At 36.0% G+C, this 23,509-nt stretch overlaps 1 protein-coding gene across 1 annotated transcript; it reads left to right on the forward strand.

Annotated features, from left to right (window-relative positions):
• Nucleotides 1–13,460: 13,460 nt before the first annotated feature.
• LOC125764642 (gamma-interferon-inducible-lysosomal thiol reductase-like) lies at nucleotides 13,461–14,068 on the forward strand. The gene is made up of 3 exons (XM_049429077.1): nucleotides 13,461–13,621; nucleotides 13,687–13,851; nucleotides 13,961–14,068. The coding sequence occupies exons 1-3, from the start codon at nucleotides 13,532–13,534 to the stop codon at nucleotides 14,066–14,068; spliced, it is 363 nt and encodes a 120-aa protein (XP_049285034.1). The 5' UTR covers nucleotides 13,461–13,531.
• The last annotated feature ends 9,441 nt before the right edge of the window (nucleotides 14,069–23,509 follow it).

Genomic DNA, 23,509 nt, shown 5'->3' on the forward strand with positions numbered 1-23,509 from the left:
TGATCAAATGATACTGTAATTTTATTTATATGGTATATAGTCTAACTTGCTCAGTAACAATGGAAAAGAAGCTTTAACATTTTTTTATTTTAGGTACCTGCTCCTTACACATATTGCTGTATACAAGCCCAACATTCCTTGGAAAGGCGTGTGTCTGATAACTGAATTGACTTCTGGAGTCTCTGGACAGTGGATAAAAACTGAACATCATCGTTGCATCGGAAGAGTAAATTCAATTCGGCGAATGCATCTCTTCTGTACGTTATGCTGATTGACATGTTCATGGAGTGACCGGTAGAACCCATCAATCAAACTACCAATTCGTGTCACAAACTGTTCCTCATCGAAAAGACATTCCACTACCCATTTCATCGCAATGAAAAACAAAAATACTGAAACTAACTTTTTCTCGTTGCGAAACGTTGCTTTCGAGTGTGAATGCACATTCTTTTATAAATTTCCAAAACCATTCTTATGTTAAAGAAATATAACATTAAAGCATCTTTCAGCTTTATGTTTTTAAAATCGGAAGGAAACGATTTTGTACACTGGAAATTCCTTAAACCTTTAAAAAACTGGTTGTATCTTTCTTCAAGTTAATTTAAACATCGTTTGAAATACAAACTTTTTCTTTTTTTAGCGATAAGCGGTCAGTTGGTCATACTTAAAAATAGTTAAATTCAACCGCAGTTTAATCATCATATGCATAGAAAAAAAATTATTGTTTTTAATTTCCTGCAATTGTTTTCCACGTAATAGATGAAAAAATACTTTATAAGAATGATTTCGTACTAAAATGTTGCTTTGAAAGATTTTCTGGCATCTTTGCCAGAAAAAAAAATCTCAAAATCTTAGGGAAAAGTGCGTAGAAAACGGACCACCTTTATTTGCCAAGCTCACACTGACGGGGTTTAGACCGTTTGGACTTTGTTATTTGTACTGCTTGGTTTGATGTTTGGATATAATTTACCCCGGAAAAGGTAGCCATTTGCTATTGCTATCCCTCGGGATACTAAATAAATATTTATTCAAGAAAGCTGTTACTTTGGTGGGTTTTGAAACGATATTTTTACCTAAATTGTGTATGAACAACTTAACTATTTCTAAAATCTGTAATTATATTTTTATAAGAAACAGTGAATTGTATCAACTATAATATGTTTGCATATGTGGCTCTACTACAATTAGAGGTAGGAATTATATGTTAGATTGATCGGACTAGCAAAATTACACCAACTTTTTTAAGTTACCTCTTCTTCGCATATTTCACTTTAAAAATACAAATCTCATGGTTTTTCTAGATTTACTTTTCCTGATGCAATGTTCATCCGAAAAGGGCAAAGGTGCCCTTTGGATTTACCCACAATACCTAAAATATCACAAAGACGAAAAAGATTTCTTTACAATTGTAAAAACCTCGAAGAACACTGATTGCTACTGGTTACTAAAAAGATTTCATCCGATACGACTCTTAAGGATCATTTATAAAGGACAAAAGTGGTTCAGTGATCCTACCGCAATTAACGAAAACCATTTCTTTCCTCTTCACTTGTTCGCAGAAGGTTCGGGTAGTGGCAGTCGGCAAACTTTCTTCGGACTATTGACGATAACGGCACACAGTACGCCAGTAAAATCCTAATTTGACTATCCGACCGCTGTAGTTTCGCAAACCATCGCTTTCCGCTTTGAAAACCAGCAATATCCGTATAACGACCCTCGTCAAATTAACACGCAAATTAAATTTCCTCAAGTTACACTGCCAGACCTTTGCACGGGCGGTTCTAACCGATTCGGGAAAATATCAACCTAACAAATTTATCTTCAAGCAGTGTTTATGCTCCATTGGATGATCGTGTTCTTGCAAGTGTGTCATTTCCATACTGGGTTAAAGGCAAGGTGTTACTGACTGGCTTTCAAACAAACGTTCGCTTCAATCTTACCCTTCCATCATTACGAGCCTTCAATTAGCGAAGCACCTTAACGAAACGAAACCCAAATCCAGCTCATTGATCCTTTTGAGTAAAAGTTCATCGTTCCTCATTCACCATTCTGATCGTATTGGGAGATAGTACTGTGCAAAATAACTTTGGGATGAAAATCAAATAAAAACTCAAGCGTTCCTAATCTGTCACTCGATAATTAATTCTCGAATATGAATTTACTCCAAGTCTTGAAGATGGATTTTTGCACATTTGTTTGAATTTATTTGTTCAAAATAAATTTAAGTTATTGTGTTATTTAAATTATCAGCATTATAATTGAAATTGTAAGTTAGTAATCAGATTCTACAAACGTCGCTGCATTGAGTACTGCAACAGGGAAAATATCTTGCTATTTTCACAAAAGAATTCTTTCTTAACTATCCGCTGACTATTGAAACAAATAAAATTACCTACATAATTGCCAACACGTAAATGTTGTCGACTACGGTAAACGCTTTCTGCAATGGCGTACTAGTTCGTTCAACCGTGAAAGGTTATCCTTTCTTGAAGTAAATGGCTAGGCAAGGCACAAACCCGTGTTACAACCTTTATTGCAAAAACCAGTAAGGTGCTACTGTTGTGTAAAATGCCAGTGCGTACCTCTTAACATGAAGTGCAATGGTTTGGAAAAGCCATTTTCAATGCGCAAGAATTGAGGAACAATGAATATTTTACACTTTTTGAACGTTTTTGTATGACTTTTCTTAAGAAATGTTTATTGTAATAGCAGTAATAAAAATTTGATAATAATATATTTAAATGAAAAGTGTGAGTATTAGCACAGATTACCAGAACTAACATCATGTGGAAATAATGTAACGATTATGCTGAATGGAGACGCATGGTGTCCTACAAATGGAGACGCATGGTGGCCCACTGAATGACAAGATGAAAATATGTTGCAACTCGATAAATAAATTTAAAGAAAACATAATAAACTGATTTTTTACGTAAGTCTAAAAACGTTTGATATACATCAACAAACCAAAAAAAAAATCAAAGACAGAACATTTATCTGGGAACTTGTAGGACTACACAGGCTTCCAAGTCGGTCCATACATTTTTTTCCTATTCACAGTCCAACACATTCGTCTATCATACCTTGCATCACAAAACAAAAAACCTCACTTAATGAAACCGCCAAAAGAAAAAAAACAGTTGTAAAAGTTTACGCGCAGTAAGACACAAACACCCAAAAGATCACTAAACGAAAAGGTAACTCAAGCCAAACTAAAGGAAGAACAATGGTAAGTGTTTATCTTCTGTGTCATAACATTAGCAAAGGCTTATTCCTCTTATCATTTACACATTTTCACGCCCAAAGTGGTGCTTCTTCGCAAAAGCCAAAATGGCAGAACTTTTTCTTACCTTTTCTTTTTTTGTCGTAACTTTCGTCCAGCGTTCATTCAAGATTCATGATGTGGTAAGGTTGATATAACTCTGGCAATTTAGCACTCCAGGCATAATTTGTGGTTTACGATTTTTTCTGCTTCTCACAATTTAACAAGAGCAGTGCTATTTGCACGGTACCAGCGGAACTGAAAATGAACATACCTTGCTTTAAGACGTTGTGTGTGGGATAAGCTAATGACACATTTTCTTTAACGTTTTCATCAGCGACCTGATACAATCGGGCATCGGCGATAGGATTGGCTTAACTCAAACAACTGAACATTTCTATTCATTGAACTATACTAAAAGCTTAACGTTGGTTTTATTACAAAAGATGTGTGCGGTTTATAGTCTTTGAAACAAAATAATCAACCTTTTTCGCGCATCATGCAGACGCACCTTGAATGCAAATACTTACGATCAAACTTTTCTTTCCAACGAAGAAACCTGATAGTCCGCCGCCCAGCAACTGAAAGAGCGAAAAAGAATTAAAATCAGCATGAAAGCACGCAACACGCCAGCCAACTAAGAATAGTAAATTAATGATATTGTTCGCGGTGTCGGGCGCTATGCTGCACCTAGGCCAGGTTGAGCTTTTAATGTTAGTACCAGCGCAAAAGCGTACACGTGCTTGTACGGTTTCCAAACGACTAATAGCTCTTCGGTCCGAACCATCGTACGATATCCATTACACGGGCAAGTACATCCATCGTGATGAAGTATGGTCGGTAAAGCTTTGTTACGCGAACAGGAACAAAAGAGAAAAAGTTGGGAAATAGAGAATTAACTACCGGTATTGTTTTTGCTGCGTCGGGTCTTGAGTAACCAGACAACGTTTCTTCGAAAAACTTTGCCGTAAAACTTTTTTTTCCCGTGTTCATTATATGCAAGCTTAATACTTGGAGCTGGCAATGGGAATAAAAATTAGAAAAGAAAATCTTGAAGAAAGCACAAAGGAGAGAAGTACCAGAACGGAAATCTGTACAGTTCCTACCTTTCAGTTTTTACGGATATGAAATATTAAATTATTAGATAAAATTAAGGTGTCCTATATTAAAGTGTTGTGCAAGAAGTTACAGGAATTAGTAATGTATAATAGCTTAAGAACTAATAGCTTAAACTGTTCATTCGAGTTGAAAATATCTGACGTTACCGCCTCGTTACTTACTATATATTGGCGACAAAATAATACAATGGAGAATTGGTCTTTTGTTATTGTATATTTGGTTTAATAATTTTTTTATGTTTTAGCAAATTGTTGAGTCAGTTTTTGGTTGTGTAGCAATTTGCAGAAGTGTACAACAGTCTAACGGCGTTCCCAATAAGGTAACTTGTTTGGCAAGCGTGAACGAATGGGCTGTGATATTCAATTAAATTTGCTCTAACGCCACCTAGTAGACAGCTCACATGTGAGCAAAGAATAGGCCTGTATCGTGGAATGGTGCGGATAGTTCTGGAACATTCAAAACTTCGTGCAGCTTGACACTATAATTACACAACTCATTGTTTGTTTGCAAATTTCTCAACTTTGTTTCATGATTACCGTAGCGCCACTGCTTTAATTGCCGGAACCGGATATTGTGTTTCAGCAATTTGATGCATCAAATTCATCCGTATGTTGAGTGGATTATAGCAATCGTTTTTTTCGCCTGTGGAATATTACTGGCAGTTTATTTACCGTCAATAATTGACATGATGATGATAGTGAAAAACAGTTTGAAAAAAGAAGCTTTACATACGCAGTTTAGCTGATATTTCTCTTTTGTGTTACTCATTACACTGCGTTGAAAGATCATCGAATAGATTACCAATAGCCATTGTCAACGGAATGCAATTTCAACACTTGATTTGTAATCAGACTAACCACTCTACCTTAACCAAACAAGAACATTTACAATCGAACTTTAGACTCGATAAGTTGCTGATGTTTATTATATGACACGAATATTAAATATTACTATTTCAAAATATATTATCTTATAAAAATACATATAAAATTGAAAGTTTTACGACACACCAAAATAATTATTGCACTTCATTCTAAATTCGCTCCATCTGACACACAAATAAAAGTAATAAACCCAGCAAGATAAACTAACATTTATGTGTAGCTTTGGTGTTGTAAACCCCAGCACATGCCTTCATCATGCTGCCAATGTAGCATATTGGCAATCGGGCGGTAATGGTGGCAACGAAGTGGTAATAAATAGTCGAGCACAACATGACACTTTTCAATTAGTAGTGCTTGTAGTGTTGGTTTGTTTCAAACACATCAACTAGTTCCACTGTTTTTCACAAAAAAACAGTTCTTTCGTTTTGTTAACTATTCGTTAGAGCGTAAATTTCACAATTAAAGCACACACTTGGCTTTTTCTAATTAGAACACAAAGAATGCAGTTAAATTAAATACTTAAACAGTGAAAAACTTATGTTCATATAATACATTTTCATCTGTTATTCAAAGTAGAGATATTTTTTTTATTTTTGAGAAATAAATCAAAATTTTAAAAATTGATTTATTTTGATGCGAATCAGTTGAAATAAGTTCCTTTTCATTCAAATAATGCTTTAAATAGAAGAAAGCATAAAAAATAAGAAAAAAATAAAAAAAATCTAAAAACCCGAAAATTTCCTAAGGCTATAGCCTTGGTTTTTTTGGGGAAATTTAGCAAAATTTTAAAAATTGATTTATTTTGATGCGAATTGGTTGGAATAAGTTTCTTTTCACTCAAATAATGCTTTAAATAGAAGAAAGCATAAAAAATAAGAGAAAAATAAAAAAAAAATTTGAAAACCCGAAAATTTTCTAAGGCTATCTTACCGGCCTTACCGTTTTTTGAATAATTTATCAAAATTTTATAAATTGATTTATTTTAATGCTACATGCTTACACTCATTAGTGAGTGAGTGAAAAAAGAGTCGCTTAAACTCCTCGTGGTGAGTAAACGTAACTCGTTCAAAACAACGTTTCATCTCACTATCTCATTTTTACTCACTTTGCACATCTCAAATTTCTAAGGTGTTTATAATTATATCGTTGTCTTTAAAGAAATGTCCTTTTTGCAGTATGGTAGGTGTTTTAATTCGAAGCATGATATACCATACGAAAAATGATTCGATCACCACTTACCCAGTAAAGGCATCTGCTCAAGCTTACTTTCAGAATCACGGAAACATATTGTACTGTTTGCCTTCTTTGCTTTGCAACGGTCCTCTAAATGAGACTATGTTTCAGACATTAAATTTACCAAAGCTTAATGCTAGCGTATGCTTCACATGCTCCATAATGCCTTCTTATGTCGTTTTCTCCTTGAGTATAGTGTAGCATGTTGTTTCTCGGTAAAAGGGTAAGTTTTGTGTTGTGCACAACAAGAAGACCTTTTCGACTGCTAGTACAACCTTGAGAATGAGCGAGATCTTTGCGTTGTAGTACCCTCTTGATGGTGTGTTTAGGAAACGGTGAAAAAGCCACAACTGCGTAACTGTTTCAATCAATAACAATGTAGTACAACGATAACAGAGCGTTCTTAGCTGTTGCTTGAGAATCAATTAAACGACGAAAGTGCTTAGTGTTCGTTCTGTTGAGGATGTTCTGCTAAAATTATTTTTATTATTTATTGACTTGTTTAGCATCTGTTTGTTGAAACTGATTTGTTCTAGCTTTACTCGTAATTCTTGAACATTTATGTATTGATTTCTATCGTAGAATAATTTAAAAATTTGTTGTATAGTAATTGTATTTCAATTTAAAAATATTTTGATTGAGTAAAAAAACGTTTATAACTCACACCAAAAGAAAAAGGACTCAATCCACGGAAACAATCTTCTGATTATTCCATTTTTACATTGCATTTCAACAAAAAGTAATCAAGAAGAGTGCTAAACCTTCTTTCCGCGTAATGATATATTTTCCGACCAACATTTCATAAAAACACCCGAAAGCTATTGAAAACAATGTTACTGAATTATAAGAAGGAAAAAAGGAGAAACATAATGACAGATTTTAACTTACCAAACTCTCACACCAACCGGTCACACAACAGCATTTGTTATGAAAAGTTTTCTAATCAAATTTATTCTGCACTGGTGTCAACTTTTACTTTTATTTGTCGATTAAATTGTTTCGCTTTCTTTTGCAAGCATTTGAGTAATCTACAGCTCATCACTTCAGTAAGTTACGAGTTCATAAATTATTCCCTTTTGCTGGCGGACCATCCAAGCGCTGGGGTGTGAAATTATATCATTGGTGTACTTAATGTTGCTACTACCTGAATTATTATTTCATCATGGTTTTATTATAACATTCTCTTCTTCTTTATCCTTTAATGCAATTTTTCTATTTAGCACCATCTACTGCTTGTCTCGTAATCTAATAGTTAATCCAAGACATTCAACAATCTTACGCATTCTTTCCGTGAGCATCAGCATTATGAGTGATGAAAGGCGTCAGTAAATAAGCTTAAACACCTCCACGTTTAACCTCCGGGTCGGTGTGACCGTTCAACAGGCTGTACTAAGAAAATGCCCAGTACCTAATTTAAGAAAGTCCTTTTTGCCTTTGCTAAGCGGCTCAGCGAAAGAACGAAAGAAACGCCGGAAGCAGTCATCGTCATTGTAAGGGATGGAATGTTAGGATGATGGAAGGGTAGACAGCGTGAGAAACGACACGCTTTGTCTGACCTTATCCAAATGATGACGAACTCATCTTTATCGTCGCCAAGAAATGCGTACAATATTCATGAAACAAGTCAATCCACCCGGAAGTAAGGCCGGTGCAAACCTCTTGCAGAAAACCTTCATTCAGAGAAGACTTATTATACAACACGAAAATAAGTTATTATATGTTTCTACTTAGTTCATGTACAATGTAAGAAAATCATTACAAATAATAATGAATGAACAAAAAGTTTATTTATGGTCAAAGTGGTAATCGGAATCGAACAACACGACACTCTAAGGAATGTTGCAGTGAAACAAACTTCATATTCATGGTATTGTGTGGGAAATGTGGATACTAATCGACAAATGACGTGATGACAGGAATATTTTTAGCTTCTCGTGCCATGCTATTTCATCAAATTTACCTGAACGGTCCATACCCTAAGGTAAGACATATTTTAAGCAGTGCTGTATATCCATGCTTCGACGCATATCGGAGACTTAACTTGACATTGATATGCTAATTATTGAAAGATATTCTTTAAGCATAAAAAAAAACTATTCAAAAAAGTTGAACAAAGATTGGCATATGCTTTTCATAAAATGTATTTTCATCATCGCTTAAAAGAAACTAAAGAATGAATGTTGTACAGTGATTATTCGTTCATAAGCAATTTGAAATAAGATTGTATTGAACACTTCATTAAACAGTTAGCTTGCTACCGTTGTTTAGTTCGTACCTTCTAGAAATGGGAAATGAAAACAAAATCATTTTATGACCTTCGTCACGCCATTAATTTCTCGTACCATAACATTTTTTTGTTAAAAAAAAACAAATTCTCCTGTTTTTCTAACCCATTTATTGCACAGTATAGTTGTCGTATTTGATGGCGCACATAGTTCCTTCAAACGAAAGCAAAGATGTTATTTGTACACGTGGTTTGATGATGAATTTCCCATGCCGCGAAAAGTACACACTCTGTGGGATTTTTCTCACGATAGTGTTTTTACATTACACGACTAAATCGTACGATTTTCTCCGATATTTCGACGAAACTGTAGAACACTGTTATAGCTTCGGAATACACAGGAATGCTGTGAGGACTAAGGAAGATTTAAATTAAAGGGATATTTTAATTTTGCGGTTTTGTATATTCGTTGTTAACATTCGTTTACAAGAGTTTAACATATTGTCAGTAACTGAATCGATGAAACAATTTTCTCTACCTTTAAATTTTTTTTCATTGCTGTCAAATTTCAGATGTATCGATAAAAGTATTCCGATATAAAACTACAACAAAACATAAAGAGAAAATAACCGCTCATCAAAATAATGTTCTTAACATCGTTTCTGAATTTGTTGAAAAACACAAGGAAATAGGAGAAAATCAGTGTAGCATGAAATGCGAGCAGCATTCAAATAAAGCATGGATAAATAGAAGGTAGCTTTACAATAGCAGAATGTTACCACAAAGGAGATAAGATAAATTCCACCAAGTAGAATAAAGGGAATGATTTAAAAAGCAAATGCGTTCGCTTCTGTTGTATCTGATGTGTTGGTTTACGAAGGAAAAATATCAGCGCTTACGTTGCCGGTGGCAAGACTGTGGATTTTGCTTATTTGAATTGTAAATCTAGCGAATGATTGGTTTCTCAAGGAAAAGATAACGACTGCGGATGCAATCATTGGGCGATATCCATGCCCGTGGAAGGGAACCAGGTTCATCAGATATTAGAGTAACTTTTGATTTCCAAGTTCAATTGAAACAGGTACAAAAATAACAAATTAAAAAAATATAAAACAGACATTTTTGATGAACATTGCTTCTCGGATCATTTACGCGTAACAAATAAGTCTATACTGATACCTTCATAAATGAAATTAAACGTTTAGTACATCGATTAGAGTTTGTAAAGCAAAGATGAGCTTTATTAATCATTTCAAAACGACAAAGTCCGTTAAAGTGGTTGTAGAGACTTTTACTGCGCATTATTAAAGTTCTAATATAATGTATTATATCAGCCCACGGTCCAAAGCATCATATCGATAACAAAACCATCGACTCCTTTTTTAATTCCCTGATGAACAATTTATCGTTGTATCGATGCAATATTGAGGCTTTACACCTACTCTTCTCGAATCCCATTCAAATCCACTTATGGTTGAATATTTGTGCACCGTGCACAGTTCAAACATGCGTGTGTGTGTTTGGCCTGCACTCGCACACTCCCAACAAGCGCGATCTCAAACAAGCAAAAGCCCAGCGGAATGTGAAAACATGGTCAATGGCGTGCGTGACACAAAAAGCTTGTTTCCTGTTAAATTGAATAACCTCCATCGGGCTGATCGATTTTTTTTGTTGTTGTATGCACCCCATTTTGCAAATATTCGCTACCAACCGGGTGAAATGACCACACTAATCCAGTCGAACAAACTGGTACAGTAAGGTGAGTCTTTTTGGCAACGAATTGATCAACGGTGCTGGGAGCAATAAAAATGTTTAATTAAATAGAAGCAATCGAACTCAATTTTCTATCGCCCGTTGACAGACGTGGCTTGTAGTACGCTCAATTGATTCCGCATTAATATGTGCGTTGACTGCTTTACAAATGCAATGGGATGGAACTGTCATTATCGGAAGTGAATTGAAACTCGTTTTGGGATGACCTAGTAGCGATAGCATTGGGGTTTATTGTTTTCTATAGATGTAGGAGCTTCTGAGCAGAGCTGATAGTTTAAAAACATTAGAACAGTAATCTGATTTTATAATCCTTTTAATAGGAAACACATGCCAGTAAATCGTTGAATTTTACAGTAAAAGCCTTTTTGCTGCATTTTTGAGATTGTTGTGACAGCTGAATGAGATCAATGAAACTCATGCAGTATTGCGAAAATCTATCCAAAAAAGTAAAATCACCATACCAAGACTAGAGCAAAGAAAATTAACTAAAACACCCCTCTAGTTTGTCGCCAGTTTCAATTGTAACGAGCTATCACAGAAAGGGCGCAGGAAATATCAAAAATTCATTCACGATCATGATTTGCTAGTGATTGTGTACACACCTTTTGGTAGACAGGGAAAGTTTATGAAGCTTACGGGATATATGTAAAACAAACAAACAGCAATTAAATTATGTACACAGTTACTTAAACTCAACGTATTTAGGTCAAACTGTCGAATTTTGAAGAATTTAAAATGTAAGTTTGTTAGAATGTAACGTTTTTGCTACAAGACACATGTTAGAAATGGTACAAATATTTACAAATTAATAGCAGGCTAAGAAATGTTTTGTATCAATACACCATTGCTGAAACTATTTTTCCTTTATTTAAAAAAAACATACGTTTGGTTCAACTTATTTAAAAGCAAAATAATCAACTCCAAGGATAACCGTTTCCGCATTCCGCTACATCAAATCGGTTTCACAATATGCTGGAACATGCTTGGAATAAATTTTGCGTATATAACAAACAAAAAATCGCCGAGAGCTACAAAACAACCGAAATTGGACGAAGATCAAACAAACTGTTTCGTTCATATCTATTCGGAGCATTAAATTCTCATAAAGCAATTTAGGGCCGTTGTCTTTGTTTGATGACCGCTATAATTGAATGGAGTCTTTCACCTGCTACGCCTGTGCATAAATCAACAATCCGTACTACGCGTCCATATAAACTCGTTAGTCTACGACGCCGCCAGTATCTGCCAGCTTAGCTAATGCTAAACAATGATTCAGTTTTAGGTGGACAGCATTGCTGCGATTACGCTCCGCAAATTAGTTCGATGCGATGGTAATTAGAACAATAAACAATTATAATCCAATTATAATCACAACCAAATGAAATTAATTCCACGATGATAGTGTAGATTGTGCTTGCGCTTGTCACCGCACGCAACTAAGTATAAAGTGGAAAGTGAAATGTGTTTCAATTCGAAATGTGCATGCCCTTTGCATAAGTTTTTCCTACTTTAATCCACATGCCGATATTCTAATTCTTGCAGAACAGGGTTAGACACTATGCAGAGTTATTTTTAAACAGTATTTTATACTTTTAGTTAATTCAAATGTACAGTCTATCTTGTCACGCGTAGATTCACTTGAACGAATCGCGGTTAAAAGTACTAACACTGCAAGAGTATAATTTTCTTGTTGTTTTTGTTTGTCCCTACCGTTGTTGTCCTTTCATTCAAAAGATTCACTTGTTTTCATCTAGAAATTCTTTCTTCTACAAAAAAAACAAGCTCGTAAATATGTTATTCAGAACAGACAATGTGTACCGCATGATGGAGAGATAAAGTGAGGCAAAGATAAAAAAAATATGCATACATCAATAGGCAGGACACAGGCCTTGGACATGGACCCATTCTTTCAAATGCTGGCTCTTGGTTTCATCGTTTGCAGACAAAGCACTCCCTCTAGCGATAGTGCTGGAAAGTTTTCATATAACGAGTTTCGACTCGTACCACCCAGCAGTAGCCGAGCGCGTGGGTCTCGACAGCAACGCATATGTGTGAAAAATAACTCCGAGGCATTGTTATCTAGATTTTACAGCACAGCTTCCTTTGCCGAAGGGCAGCACACTGGTGACTCACATGGTCGGTTTATTTATTACAAATATTAGTTTTCATCTCGTTTGTAACGAAAATAACTTCCTAACTATCCAACTTTGTCATACGACATCCTTGATGGTGGCAGTTACCGGAGCTAAGGGCTTTGGCGCAATGATACTGACCGGATGTGGACAGTGGTTGTTAGCGTGAGCATATGGAACTTTTGCCAGAAAGAGGTAATTGACTGTGCTTTATATAACTTTTGCGAACCGCTTGGTTGCAAGGTTTTACAGAACCGAAGCCTGGCGAGTAGTTTCCTCTGACAGGAGATGAAAAATGAGAAATAGGTTCGATAAGGTGTAACGTTCCAACAGCCTGGTGTTGCTGGTGAGCTGGTGCAGGGGCCACTATTGAAACAGCAATTTAATAAGTGTTCACACACTGATCACCGTTGTGTTCTAGTTAATTCATATGTAAACCAAAAGAAGCATGTTTTTCATACTCAAAAACAGCTTATAAATCGCAGTTACATTGATGGAAGGGTCGAGAAACAAAATTCCAATCAAAATCTCCAACATGTTAATGTGAATGTACTCTGCGACTCAAAGAAATGAGATTCATTTAAACTGAGATGCTTGCGGTGTTGTCTTCAAACTTTTGTGGAGTATCATTTTATTTTTCATTTTTAGTTTTTTGGATATTTAGTTTTTTAAATATTTTTTGGTTTCCATTCAGATATGAAATTGGCATTTCTAAGAAAAAAGGATCTGCTTCACATGGTATGTACTACCAATATGAGTGAAATCAATGATTAATCGATTGCTCATGCATCTTCATCGAAACAAAAACAACAAGAAATGTCAACGTTGTCAAATGTAAAACACCCTCAACAAGACCGATAATTTATCAGTTACTATCTACTACGAAGCCCTCTGCAGTGACAGCATGGTGTTCTTCACCCATCAGCTGTACCCGTGCTGGTTACGCCATGAAAATGAAATGAAGCTACGCCTGGTACCATTTGGAAAGGCTTGGGTATTTATCGTCCATTCAGCTATGCGTGTACAGCATAATATGTGTCATTCCACACGTCTTTACAGGTTGAAGAGCAGCCAAACGAATCACCCAAATTTCATTGCCAGCACGGACCGCAAGAATGTCAACTGAACGTTTTGCACGGTTGCATTCTTAACAAGATGCCACTCAAAAAAGCTTTTTCCGTAGTGACATGCCTTATGAAGAACTTCAACACAAACTTTGACCAGGTAACGGCAGCACGAAATTCTTCAAAATACTTGATTGAATGCATCAGTTTGGGTTGCAAATGTTTGCTCTTGTTTTATTTTCATGTTGCTGCATGCTCTCCGCCAACAGTGCGTCGAAGAACATGCATCGTATAAAAACGCCGTTGTTAAATGCAGCCAAGGGCAGCTAGGAGTTAATTTGTTCACAAAGTTTGCCAACAGAATGGGTGCCAATTAGGCTTTCGAATTATATTGCGTTCTTAAGAAAGGGTAAAATATAACTTGTTGACAAAAAGTTTTTTGGATCGGTCTTGGCAAAGATGACAAATACATTTCAATTTCTCAAATTGATGTACATGATTGCTCATTGTCGCTTAGAATTATCAACTTTCAATCCTTTACGAGTTATAGATGGAAATTAAATTTAAGCTTTTTTTGTTGATTTTATTTCATTTGAAGTTCCGCTCACTAACTTTGTGGTGCGTAGTAGTGTTGCGATCGCCGGAATGGAATCACGAATCCACTCCGACTTGGGCGTATAAAAACCAGATTCAACTCCGGGAAAAATCAGGAGCTGACTCAGAATTACTCCGGAATTGGTACCGGAATACTTCAGAGTTAACTCCGGTGCTGCATTCAGAGTTAACTCCGGAGTAATCTCCGGTTTTATCTCCCGATTCAAATTCGGACATCTTCGACAACTTCAACATCGTCAATTAAACAAAAATCATTTGAGTTTCGTTAAATCGTTTGTTCTAACTGAGTATTGATTTATTTTTCTCGAATATAAAATAGTTTAATTATTTTAAATAAAATCGACTAGTACGACTTGTAGGATAAGAAAAATAAAAATTCAAAACAACATATTAGGGTAATGTGTCCCGTTTATTTATACAAATGGTTTTATAGCTGGAATAAACAATACAACCCATTGACAGGGTAAACAGCAGTAAAACCATTCCCATCATTACGAAATGTTGTGGAAGTAAAATTGCTTCCTCCTTGCTTATAATCGGTTCCTTCTTTTTTAATGGCAATAAAATGTATACATTGATTTCAAAGTTGCAAAAACATTCCCCCAAAGTGTATTTGTCCTCGTTAAACTTCTGGTCGTAACGAATGGCTAGTGACTTATTCGTGAGGGTAACTGGGTCACAAACGTGTAATAGAAACTCTTCTTTTTGCGTGGTAGAATTGAGCAAACGTTGATACGTAGGTCTCGCAATTGATGCATTCCACATGACGGTTGATATATCCAGATTCATATAGCCTTGTTCACACTTGAATGTAGCTTGTATTTCACTTCCCTCGTACTTTAAAGTTACCTTTACACAGTTAGGAAGGGTATCGTTTATTTTTTCAAACGCTGGATCCATGCTCTCCATTTCAAAGGACGTTAGAGTTCCGACAATTTCAAAGTTCGATTCGTCTGGTCTTTCATACTCTTTAGAAGTATCACAATAACTATGCACTGTTCGAGCAACGGTTGTTAGACAAATAAGATTCACCATCAGGAACATTTCTCCCGTATGAGCTATGACAAGTTGATATGTTGTAGGGAAAGTTACTATTGATGTGAAAGATTTAGTGTGTCTGTTCGTGTCGCGTAACGAGAGAAAGCCTTTTATAACTAAATACCTGCGTAATAACAACTTTCACAAAAAAACCACCTTAATGGGCTGAAGTGCTTTTTTCACTTTATGAACAGCTTCAACAAAGCTTTCAATAATGACCGTCATCATACACTTCAGGTTGGCTAAATGGAATAGGAAGATGTCCATTACCATTAATGTTAATAGTTTTTTTTATGGTTTAATTGTTAAGGCAGTTTCAAATCAAATGACAAATATTTACCAAATAAACACTTATTTCTAGCTGCAACACTTAAAGAGCCTCCACTATTGTTACTTCAACTGTTTTGATTTCTCATTGAACTAGTAACTTGTTAGTTGATTTCATAAGTTTTGTTTTCATTTAATTGAATCGATGTCTTATTTCTTAACGTTTCTTGTGTTTTATTAAAAAAAATGAATTTCATATTTGCAGTATTATTTTTTTACAGAAACCAACAAATCATTATTGAAATCATATACATAAACATCACTAGAAATAACCAAGCTGCTGAAGGCTTCGTTGATTGCTTACTCTTTCTCATACTTGCTTCTGCATCCTTTCGCATGGGAACACTTACGACAAAGTTTAGAAACATTACAATCTCTATGTGATTGGTACAATTACACGCATTTGTATAGTGAACAGTAGAAATATTTTTAAATTCAGTCATCAACAATGGAATTCTTTCGTTTACTGCAAAGCCGCCCATTTTTCTGGAAGATGGTTCACAGAGCAACACTTCAAGAGCATCATCCGTTAGTATATACTTTACATATTGGTTTTTTGTACGCAAATGTAACACGGTGGGAATTTGGTGTTTGCGATCACCGTACCCGTTGCACACTATTGTTACGTTGAGCCGACCGTTGATGAATGTGATGAATGTTTTCATGCACAATCCATTGTTGTGATCGATTCCATGCATTGTGTCCATTCCGAAATCGTTCAACTCCACGTAGGTAAGCGATCCTTCAAAGTTTATATCATTCATAGGCAGTAAGTTGTTTCCCCAATACGAAGGACACTGGGAATTGTTCGTCACAAATCCACAATAAAGTTCGATATGACTAAACAACACATAGTATAGCACGACCGTGACACTGCTCCACATTATTTTCTCAACAAGCAATCTGTGATCTGTATTGAACGTATTGCTTTTTTCTTTTGCATGGTACCAAACGACTCCCCGGAAATAAAATGAAGTTACGTTACATCCAAAACAGTAACACTTCCGTACTGTAATGTTTGATGATATCACACTGTTCGAATGTTTCTTTTTTGTGACATAATTACTTCCCTAATTTCAGAGCGTACCTTTGCTACACACAAAACTATGCTAAGCTTTCGATCGATATCACACAATTCAATCGTCACGAATATCTTCCAGCTCGATAGTGCTTTCAACTGTTTATGATTTATGCCGCGGTCGGAAGAGTAACAAATGTATAAAAATGAAGGGACAGGAATCTTTTCCTGAGCATTATCATACCAGATGTGCAACAGAGGAGTGCATAAAAAGCAGTAAAACGCCAAGCATAAAAGCGATTCCGTTCTGCTCGTTAGCGTCGTCAGCGAGTCACATGTGAGCATTTTTGTCTAGTGTAACCGTAAAGCAAACTCGCACATTGCCATAATCAATATTTATTGCCTTTTGCTGCCTTTATTAGAATAAACAGAAGTTTATGGGTATAATCGAAATAAAGCACACACTATGGTCGTTATAGCTCACATTTGACACAGGTAGCGCTGCAAATGTCATCCTGTGTTTTACGTACAGCTCAACAAACGATCTTTTGCTGCTCTCAACATTTCTCGATGATTTACACAAGGGCAAGAAAAAAGGCAGCTCAAAGTATGATTCACGATATTACTGGTGTGTAATGTTATCCAAGAGCTCGTAGTCACACACGAGCTCGCTTGCACCTAAACGAATTTGCCGGTTTCTGCTATCAATCTTAATCTTTTACTTTACATATATTGACAATATTTCTGAAAAATGTTACCTAATGCGATTTTTTTTGTGGTTTTAAATAAACCTTATAAAATTAATATAAATCAATTGCTTGAAATTCATTTAATCTAAATAAGCATAATTAGGTATGCTACAAATTTCAAAACAGTTGATTTTTTGTTAGAACATAATTTTAAAATGGAAAAGTGTTTCGTTGCAGCTATTGAAATTTCCTTTACTTTTGTTTCCGGTTTTGCGAACGCAATGTAAAATCAAAATCATTATAATCTCTTCCAACGATCAGTGACAATGGTAGAATATCGGGTTTTCAATGTCACTTAATGGTTTAGCCCGGTTAAGCTTACTCTGCATTTCCCTATGGACGCGTGGAATGACTTTGCCCATTTAATATCACAACATAAAATCACCATTTCGTACATTGGTTTTAGTATACTTATTTCGATTGGACGTTTGTCATTGGGATTCTTCGTTCGTCGTTTGCGGTATTTTCATAACAAAACTGTAAGCAAAACAATTATTGAAGGTAGTAAAATAAATACTCTAGCGACACATAAAGCTAAGATCTTAATCGAAAACGAAAATTGCAACGACGCTATCGGGAATCATCCCATGCCATGTATTGTTCTGTCTTGTTGTTCTGTGGTTTTTAGCTTTTTTCGTATCAGTTTAAAAAACATGAGACTGAACATTATTTTTCTGGCTTATTATAAGGGTTAAATTAAACTAGGTTTTTGAATTTGAAACGTTATGTTAATGCAGAACATTATTAATAATTTTGTTAGAAACTTGCTACGATACTGTCTTACTTACTTTATAAAAACACTTGAACTACTTGGGCAAAATGAGTTATGAACTAGTTTGAACGATTGCATGGTTTATGTGTACAATTTTCTACACAGAAATTATTTCAAATTTATACAATAATCTTACTCTTATATAGCTGATATGATCTCGCACTTTAAATTAAGGTTCACATTTGTCTCTATAACCGGAGTCGATCGTACCGCGGTGCAAGTTTTGATTTTCATTAAGCTGGTTATGTTTCCTTTACACTTTTGCAAGCAGTTGTAAGGATGTCATGCGTAATAAGCATCAACATTGTTTCTAATTGAAAAACTTTCAACGAGCAACGCAAGTGTTCATTGGAAAGAAAAAAGTTGAAATAATAAGATTACACTTTTCGGGTTTGATGTATGAGAGTATACGATAACATACAAGTAAAAACTAAGAGTTATAGAAAAGCACGAGAAACACATCACAAACCTGTTAAACAATTTTCCTGCATTATAGATTCAAAACCATCTAAAACGATTTTCACCAGATGTAAGCTTATGAATAAATAAAATCCAGCACCTTCCCCAAATCTAACCGCTACGGAAGCTTTCCTGTTAAAGCAAACATCTTATGGGTAAGTTTTCTTTAAAGATTTTATCATATCAGCACGGTTTTACATTCAGATAAGTGGTGTCAATAAGCTGTGTACGATATGATAAGATGAAATATTTGACCTATAAACTGTGGACTTTCGTGCCGTTTCGTCCATCAATCATCGGCTTGAAAGGATTAGGAAGGTAATAGTGTATGCCATTCAAAGCAGTCATTACAAACATTCTTCCATTTCTTAATCATCTATCTTCATTAGGAGCAGAACATCATTTGTCAATGCTTTCATTTATTCATTGCTGTATTGCTGCATTAATATTTTCATTTTTCTGTATTGTTCTGTTTAAATTTTTACGCGATGAGAATATAGGAAAAATTTAAATAACGGAAATATTAAATCATGATTTTCTTAAAACATTCCTTTAATAACTGAATGAATGCTGAACTTTACAAATAACAAAATCAACTCGATGTATTTACTGTGAGTTCATCACGAGATTCAGCAATCTGGTGATGTAAGTATCTTTTGTAACGATTGGGAAAATCAAAACAATGGCAAATCAGACTGATCGGTTATATCCTTTATATTCGTCACCTTACTCTAAATTATTTCCACTTATGTCGGAATATTTTTAAAAGGTTTCCAGACTCGTTTCCCAACTGATAGTATCCTATTCTATGTAGTTATACCCCAAAAAACCTATTTTCCAAAAGCGGATGTATGTATAGAAACACTTTTCAACGAGTTAAAAAACAACGAGCTAAATGTGAAACTAAACCCGAGAGTGTTACATTCCCTTAGCTCATAGGCCATGAACTATAGCTTTTGTTTGCATCTTCCAGGGAAAGTTACTATGACCAACGGGATGTTTACGTCGGTCTTCAGACAACCAACGAAGTGAAGCATAAATTTGAAGCTAAACATCAGTTCTTCCTTCATAAAAGGGATCACATAAAACTGGTGAGAGAATTCATGGAAAACGAACAAAACTGATTGAAATCCTGTAAGACTTGTTCACGTTCCATTTGAAAAGATATCTTCTTTTCGTTTTTTGAAGTGGGTTTCGAATAGTTTTCAATTTCAAATACCTTCATCCTAATATATTCTCCAGTGTAGCAAGTTGATTTGCACAGAACAGGACAGTGAAGAAATCAGCTATACCGTTGAAAACCCTGTAATGAGCAACGGCTGTAACTGTATAGTCGTACATTTTTGTACACTTCTTCTTTACATTTTTTTATTTTAAGACAATGTTTTCAAATAAATTCTCTTTATAGTTTCAATTCACATCGTTCAAACATTTCTGCGAAATTTGTGTTCGTAATTAAAGTAAGGCTTATACATAATACGCATCAAAGAATGTAACGTTCGCGTTCCCATTAGCTAGATGTATAAACCAAGCATTAATTAATGTTAATCAACACGGAAAATCTACACCATGCGTGACAAAAGACCAGTTGGTAAATCATGATTATGTGCCATGTCTACCGGGTCCAATTTGAAACGCGGATGCAGTGTTTTCTATACGCACCACATGATACCCTAGCACCTTCTACTCGTCGTAAAAGTGGGGTAGAAAAAATTCTTGAAATATATAAACAAACACTGGCTGTTATTTGCGATGAAGATAAGAAGCAAACACGAAACCTCCCCCAGAAGCACACCTACATTTTTTTGTCTAGACTAAAAAATGAATCGACTACAAAGAAAAAAAAAATCGCCCAGTTGCATCATTTTTGGGTGTAGGAATTGTGATTATTAAAAGAAGATTCCTTCATGTTTTGGTAAAGGTAAAAGAGATTGTAATATACGAATAACACGAAAATATTTATTTCACTTAATCATGAAACCCGCAACAAAATTAAAATTTTAAAAAAATTATCCACAGAATTATATCAAGCCGACGACTGATGATGAAAACTACCGGCACTGAGGCAGTAGCCGTTCAATCGATGACTGTCGAAATCGCTGAGTACGAAAAGTTCCCCCGGAGTTTCAACAGCTGTAGCCACAGTGGCTGTTTTGCGAAGCCGAGAAACACGGTGCCATTACATAAAAAGTAGCATGCATCCACCGGTTTTTAGGAAAATGCTTCATATCCGCTGCACAAGTCCGTGCCACCGCCATCGGCACGAGATGCAGTTAGTTCGCCTTCTGGACATGGAGTACACAGTTAGGTTAAAGCCAACGCTTTGTAAGAGTTGTTTCCCACAAGCATCAACAGTTTCTACAGCCGCACGGTACAACATCGTGCAGCTAAAAAACGTATAAACCTTCACGGAAGCAAACGAGCGTGCTGACTTCGTTCGGGCACTCGTCGCCTTGCCATCTTTGGTTTCATATTGAACCCCTCGTTACCTCAGCAAGCATCGCACGGGTTGACAATATAGCTTTATCATCGCCGAAAATGTTCATCACATTTCTTCCATTTTACGTTCGCTTTGCTCGAACCAAACGCAGGATATTATACCGATGCAGTAGGATGTGGTATGGCCTAAAGCAATCGTTACAAGAAGAGCCCTTGATGTTGGGGAACGTTGGACCAAACGGGCGTCTTCAATCAAACATTCTCGCTATGATGCCCGTAAATTGTCACCGGTAGTGTCAGGTTTAAGTCAGACGGTGGAGTTTTCATTACGCTTTACCGTGAATGATTGCCGCGTAACGTCACAGTTAAAAACTAATTTAAAAAAAACCGCATCTTGACACAGCCAAGAGTTGCAACAGAAATTGCAACTAATGATTAACTCACATAGAATGAAGATTTGCCTCATCTAAATGAATGCTCCGGATGTCTTAAACCTGATAAACATATTGACAAAAGAGCGTGCTAAGATTCGAAGACTAACATTGAGTGGTTTCGCAATCTTTATAAACAAATCTATGGCATGATATGGAATTTCGGACTGCTTTAAACTATCTCACAACTATGGCGTATATGCAAACGACAAAAATCCCATGATAAATACACTAAAGTTTCCTCAACACACACGTACACACGCTTCAAAATCGACACGTTTTGAACCAAACAAATTAAAGAATGCCGAAGGACAGTTGAGAAACTTTGACCAAATGGGAAACTTCCGCTCACGACTAAGTTATTGCAAATTGTGGATAGTGAACAAAACTATTTGCTCGTAGATAAGAAAGTATTTCAAGGATTGAAACTTCCTTTCGGTAAAATTTACTACTATGTTTAGAGTAACTTTGTCTTAAAACGCTACGCAACGGAAGATATTGAAAGTGGACAAAACATGAATTGAGCAAAAATGTCGCCGAAAACAACAATCTTGAAAAGGTGACCAAAAATCAATATTTGCTTGCTCTTTACACTTTCTGCTCATCTGTTTGACTAAAAAACTTTCCCCTTTGGAGGAGACCTGTAAAAACTTCTTTGACATGTTACAGTCTCGTCCAGTTGCCCACTATGGTTAGTATCAGGTGTGATATGCGGATAAAGGAAGGCCGACAAACCATTCGACCAACCGGTGGTCATCCTGTCACACACAAGCCGGAAGGTGAAATTATCCCTAGCCACCGGAAGGATGCTTCTTTTCTTGCGTTTCGGGTTCCAGTCAACATCCGATGCAGACAAGGAAAGGACGAGTCCTGCTGGGACAGACCTGTCTGCGGGAACTGGACTTGCTGGACATGAAAACTTTCACAAACATATCTGGCTGATTTTGGAGGATAACCGGATATCTTTGGTTTGCCATTTTCGGAGGACAGCAAGTGCGAAGAAACCTTTGTATCTGACAATTTTGTTGTTAGAATAAATTCAGTTGAGATATCTTCCTGGGCAACATACGAATGACCACATAATCAATGTTCCGTTCGCGTCGTACATAATGTCGATTTATGTTTCGTTCATAATACTTTTCCCCGAGCACAATACACTTTGGTAGCCTTTTGAACAGAGCAATCAATGAACCGGACATTACCGTCCTTGTTGGTCGTGTGGTCCTCCATTGCATCAAATGATGCAACGAGTTCTTGTAAATGTTCACAGTAAACTAAATTCCGGTGATTTGATGGTAGCCATAGTTCAATACAAACGCAACGAACGAGTGGAAAGCTAGTGAAATATTCTCATGTTTCACACTGACATCAACAACACGAGTTGCAAGGCAACATTGGGTCGAGTTTGCTTTTTTTTTGTCACAATTTTTAAAGTTGACAATGGTCAGTGTCGTCGGGAAGGTGACAAAGCCCTGCGGAGTCGTTATTGCACAAGAATGATGATCGTACTGAACTGGAAAGGAATGAGATTGGAGATCATTGGAACGTTACAATTTTTCTTATGGAACGTTTCATTTCCGATGCAGGATATCCATGATCAAAATATCCTCGACAGCATCAACATGTATCGATGGAGGCGCCCAGTACTTTTGAACGTTTCGGACGTTTCGGTTGATTAGGAAGCAAATTGAGAGACATTTGTCATCCCAGATGAAAAAGGTTCCCCTTTCGTTCAATAAAGGAATACTACAATGACCAGAATGGTTCTAAGAATATCATCGTAATTGTAGAATTGAATGCGTAGCGAACCTTCAATAACAAATTTCACTTCCTGTTTTTCGTCTATGACCACTGCGACATCTCATTGCGATAAGTTGATTTCAGAGTAACCTATTTATCTGGTAATATAACCGCTTTACCAAGAACTGAATAAGAATAATACTTTTTTATTTTCGATTTGTAAATGTCAA

This window comes from Anopheles funestus, chromosome 2RL (assembly GCF_943734845.2).
Source record: "Anopheles funestus chromosome 2RL, idAnoFuneDA-416_04, whole genome shotgun sequence".
Classification (NCBI taxonomy): Eukaryota; Metazoa; Arthropoda; class Insecta; order Diptera; family Culicidae; genus Anopheles; species Anopheles funestus.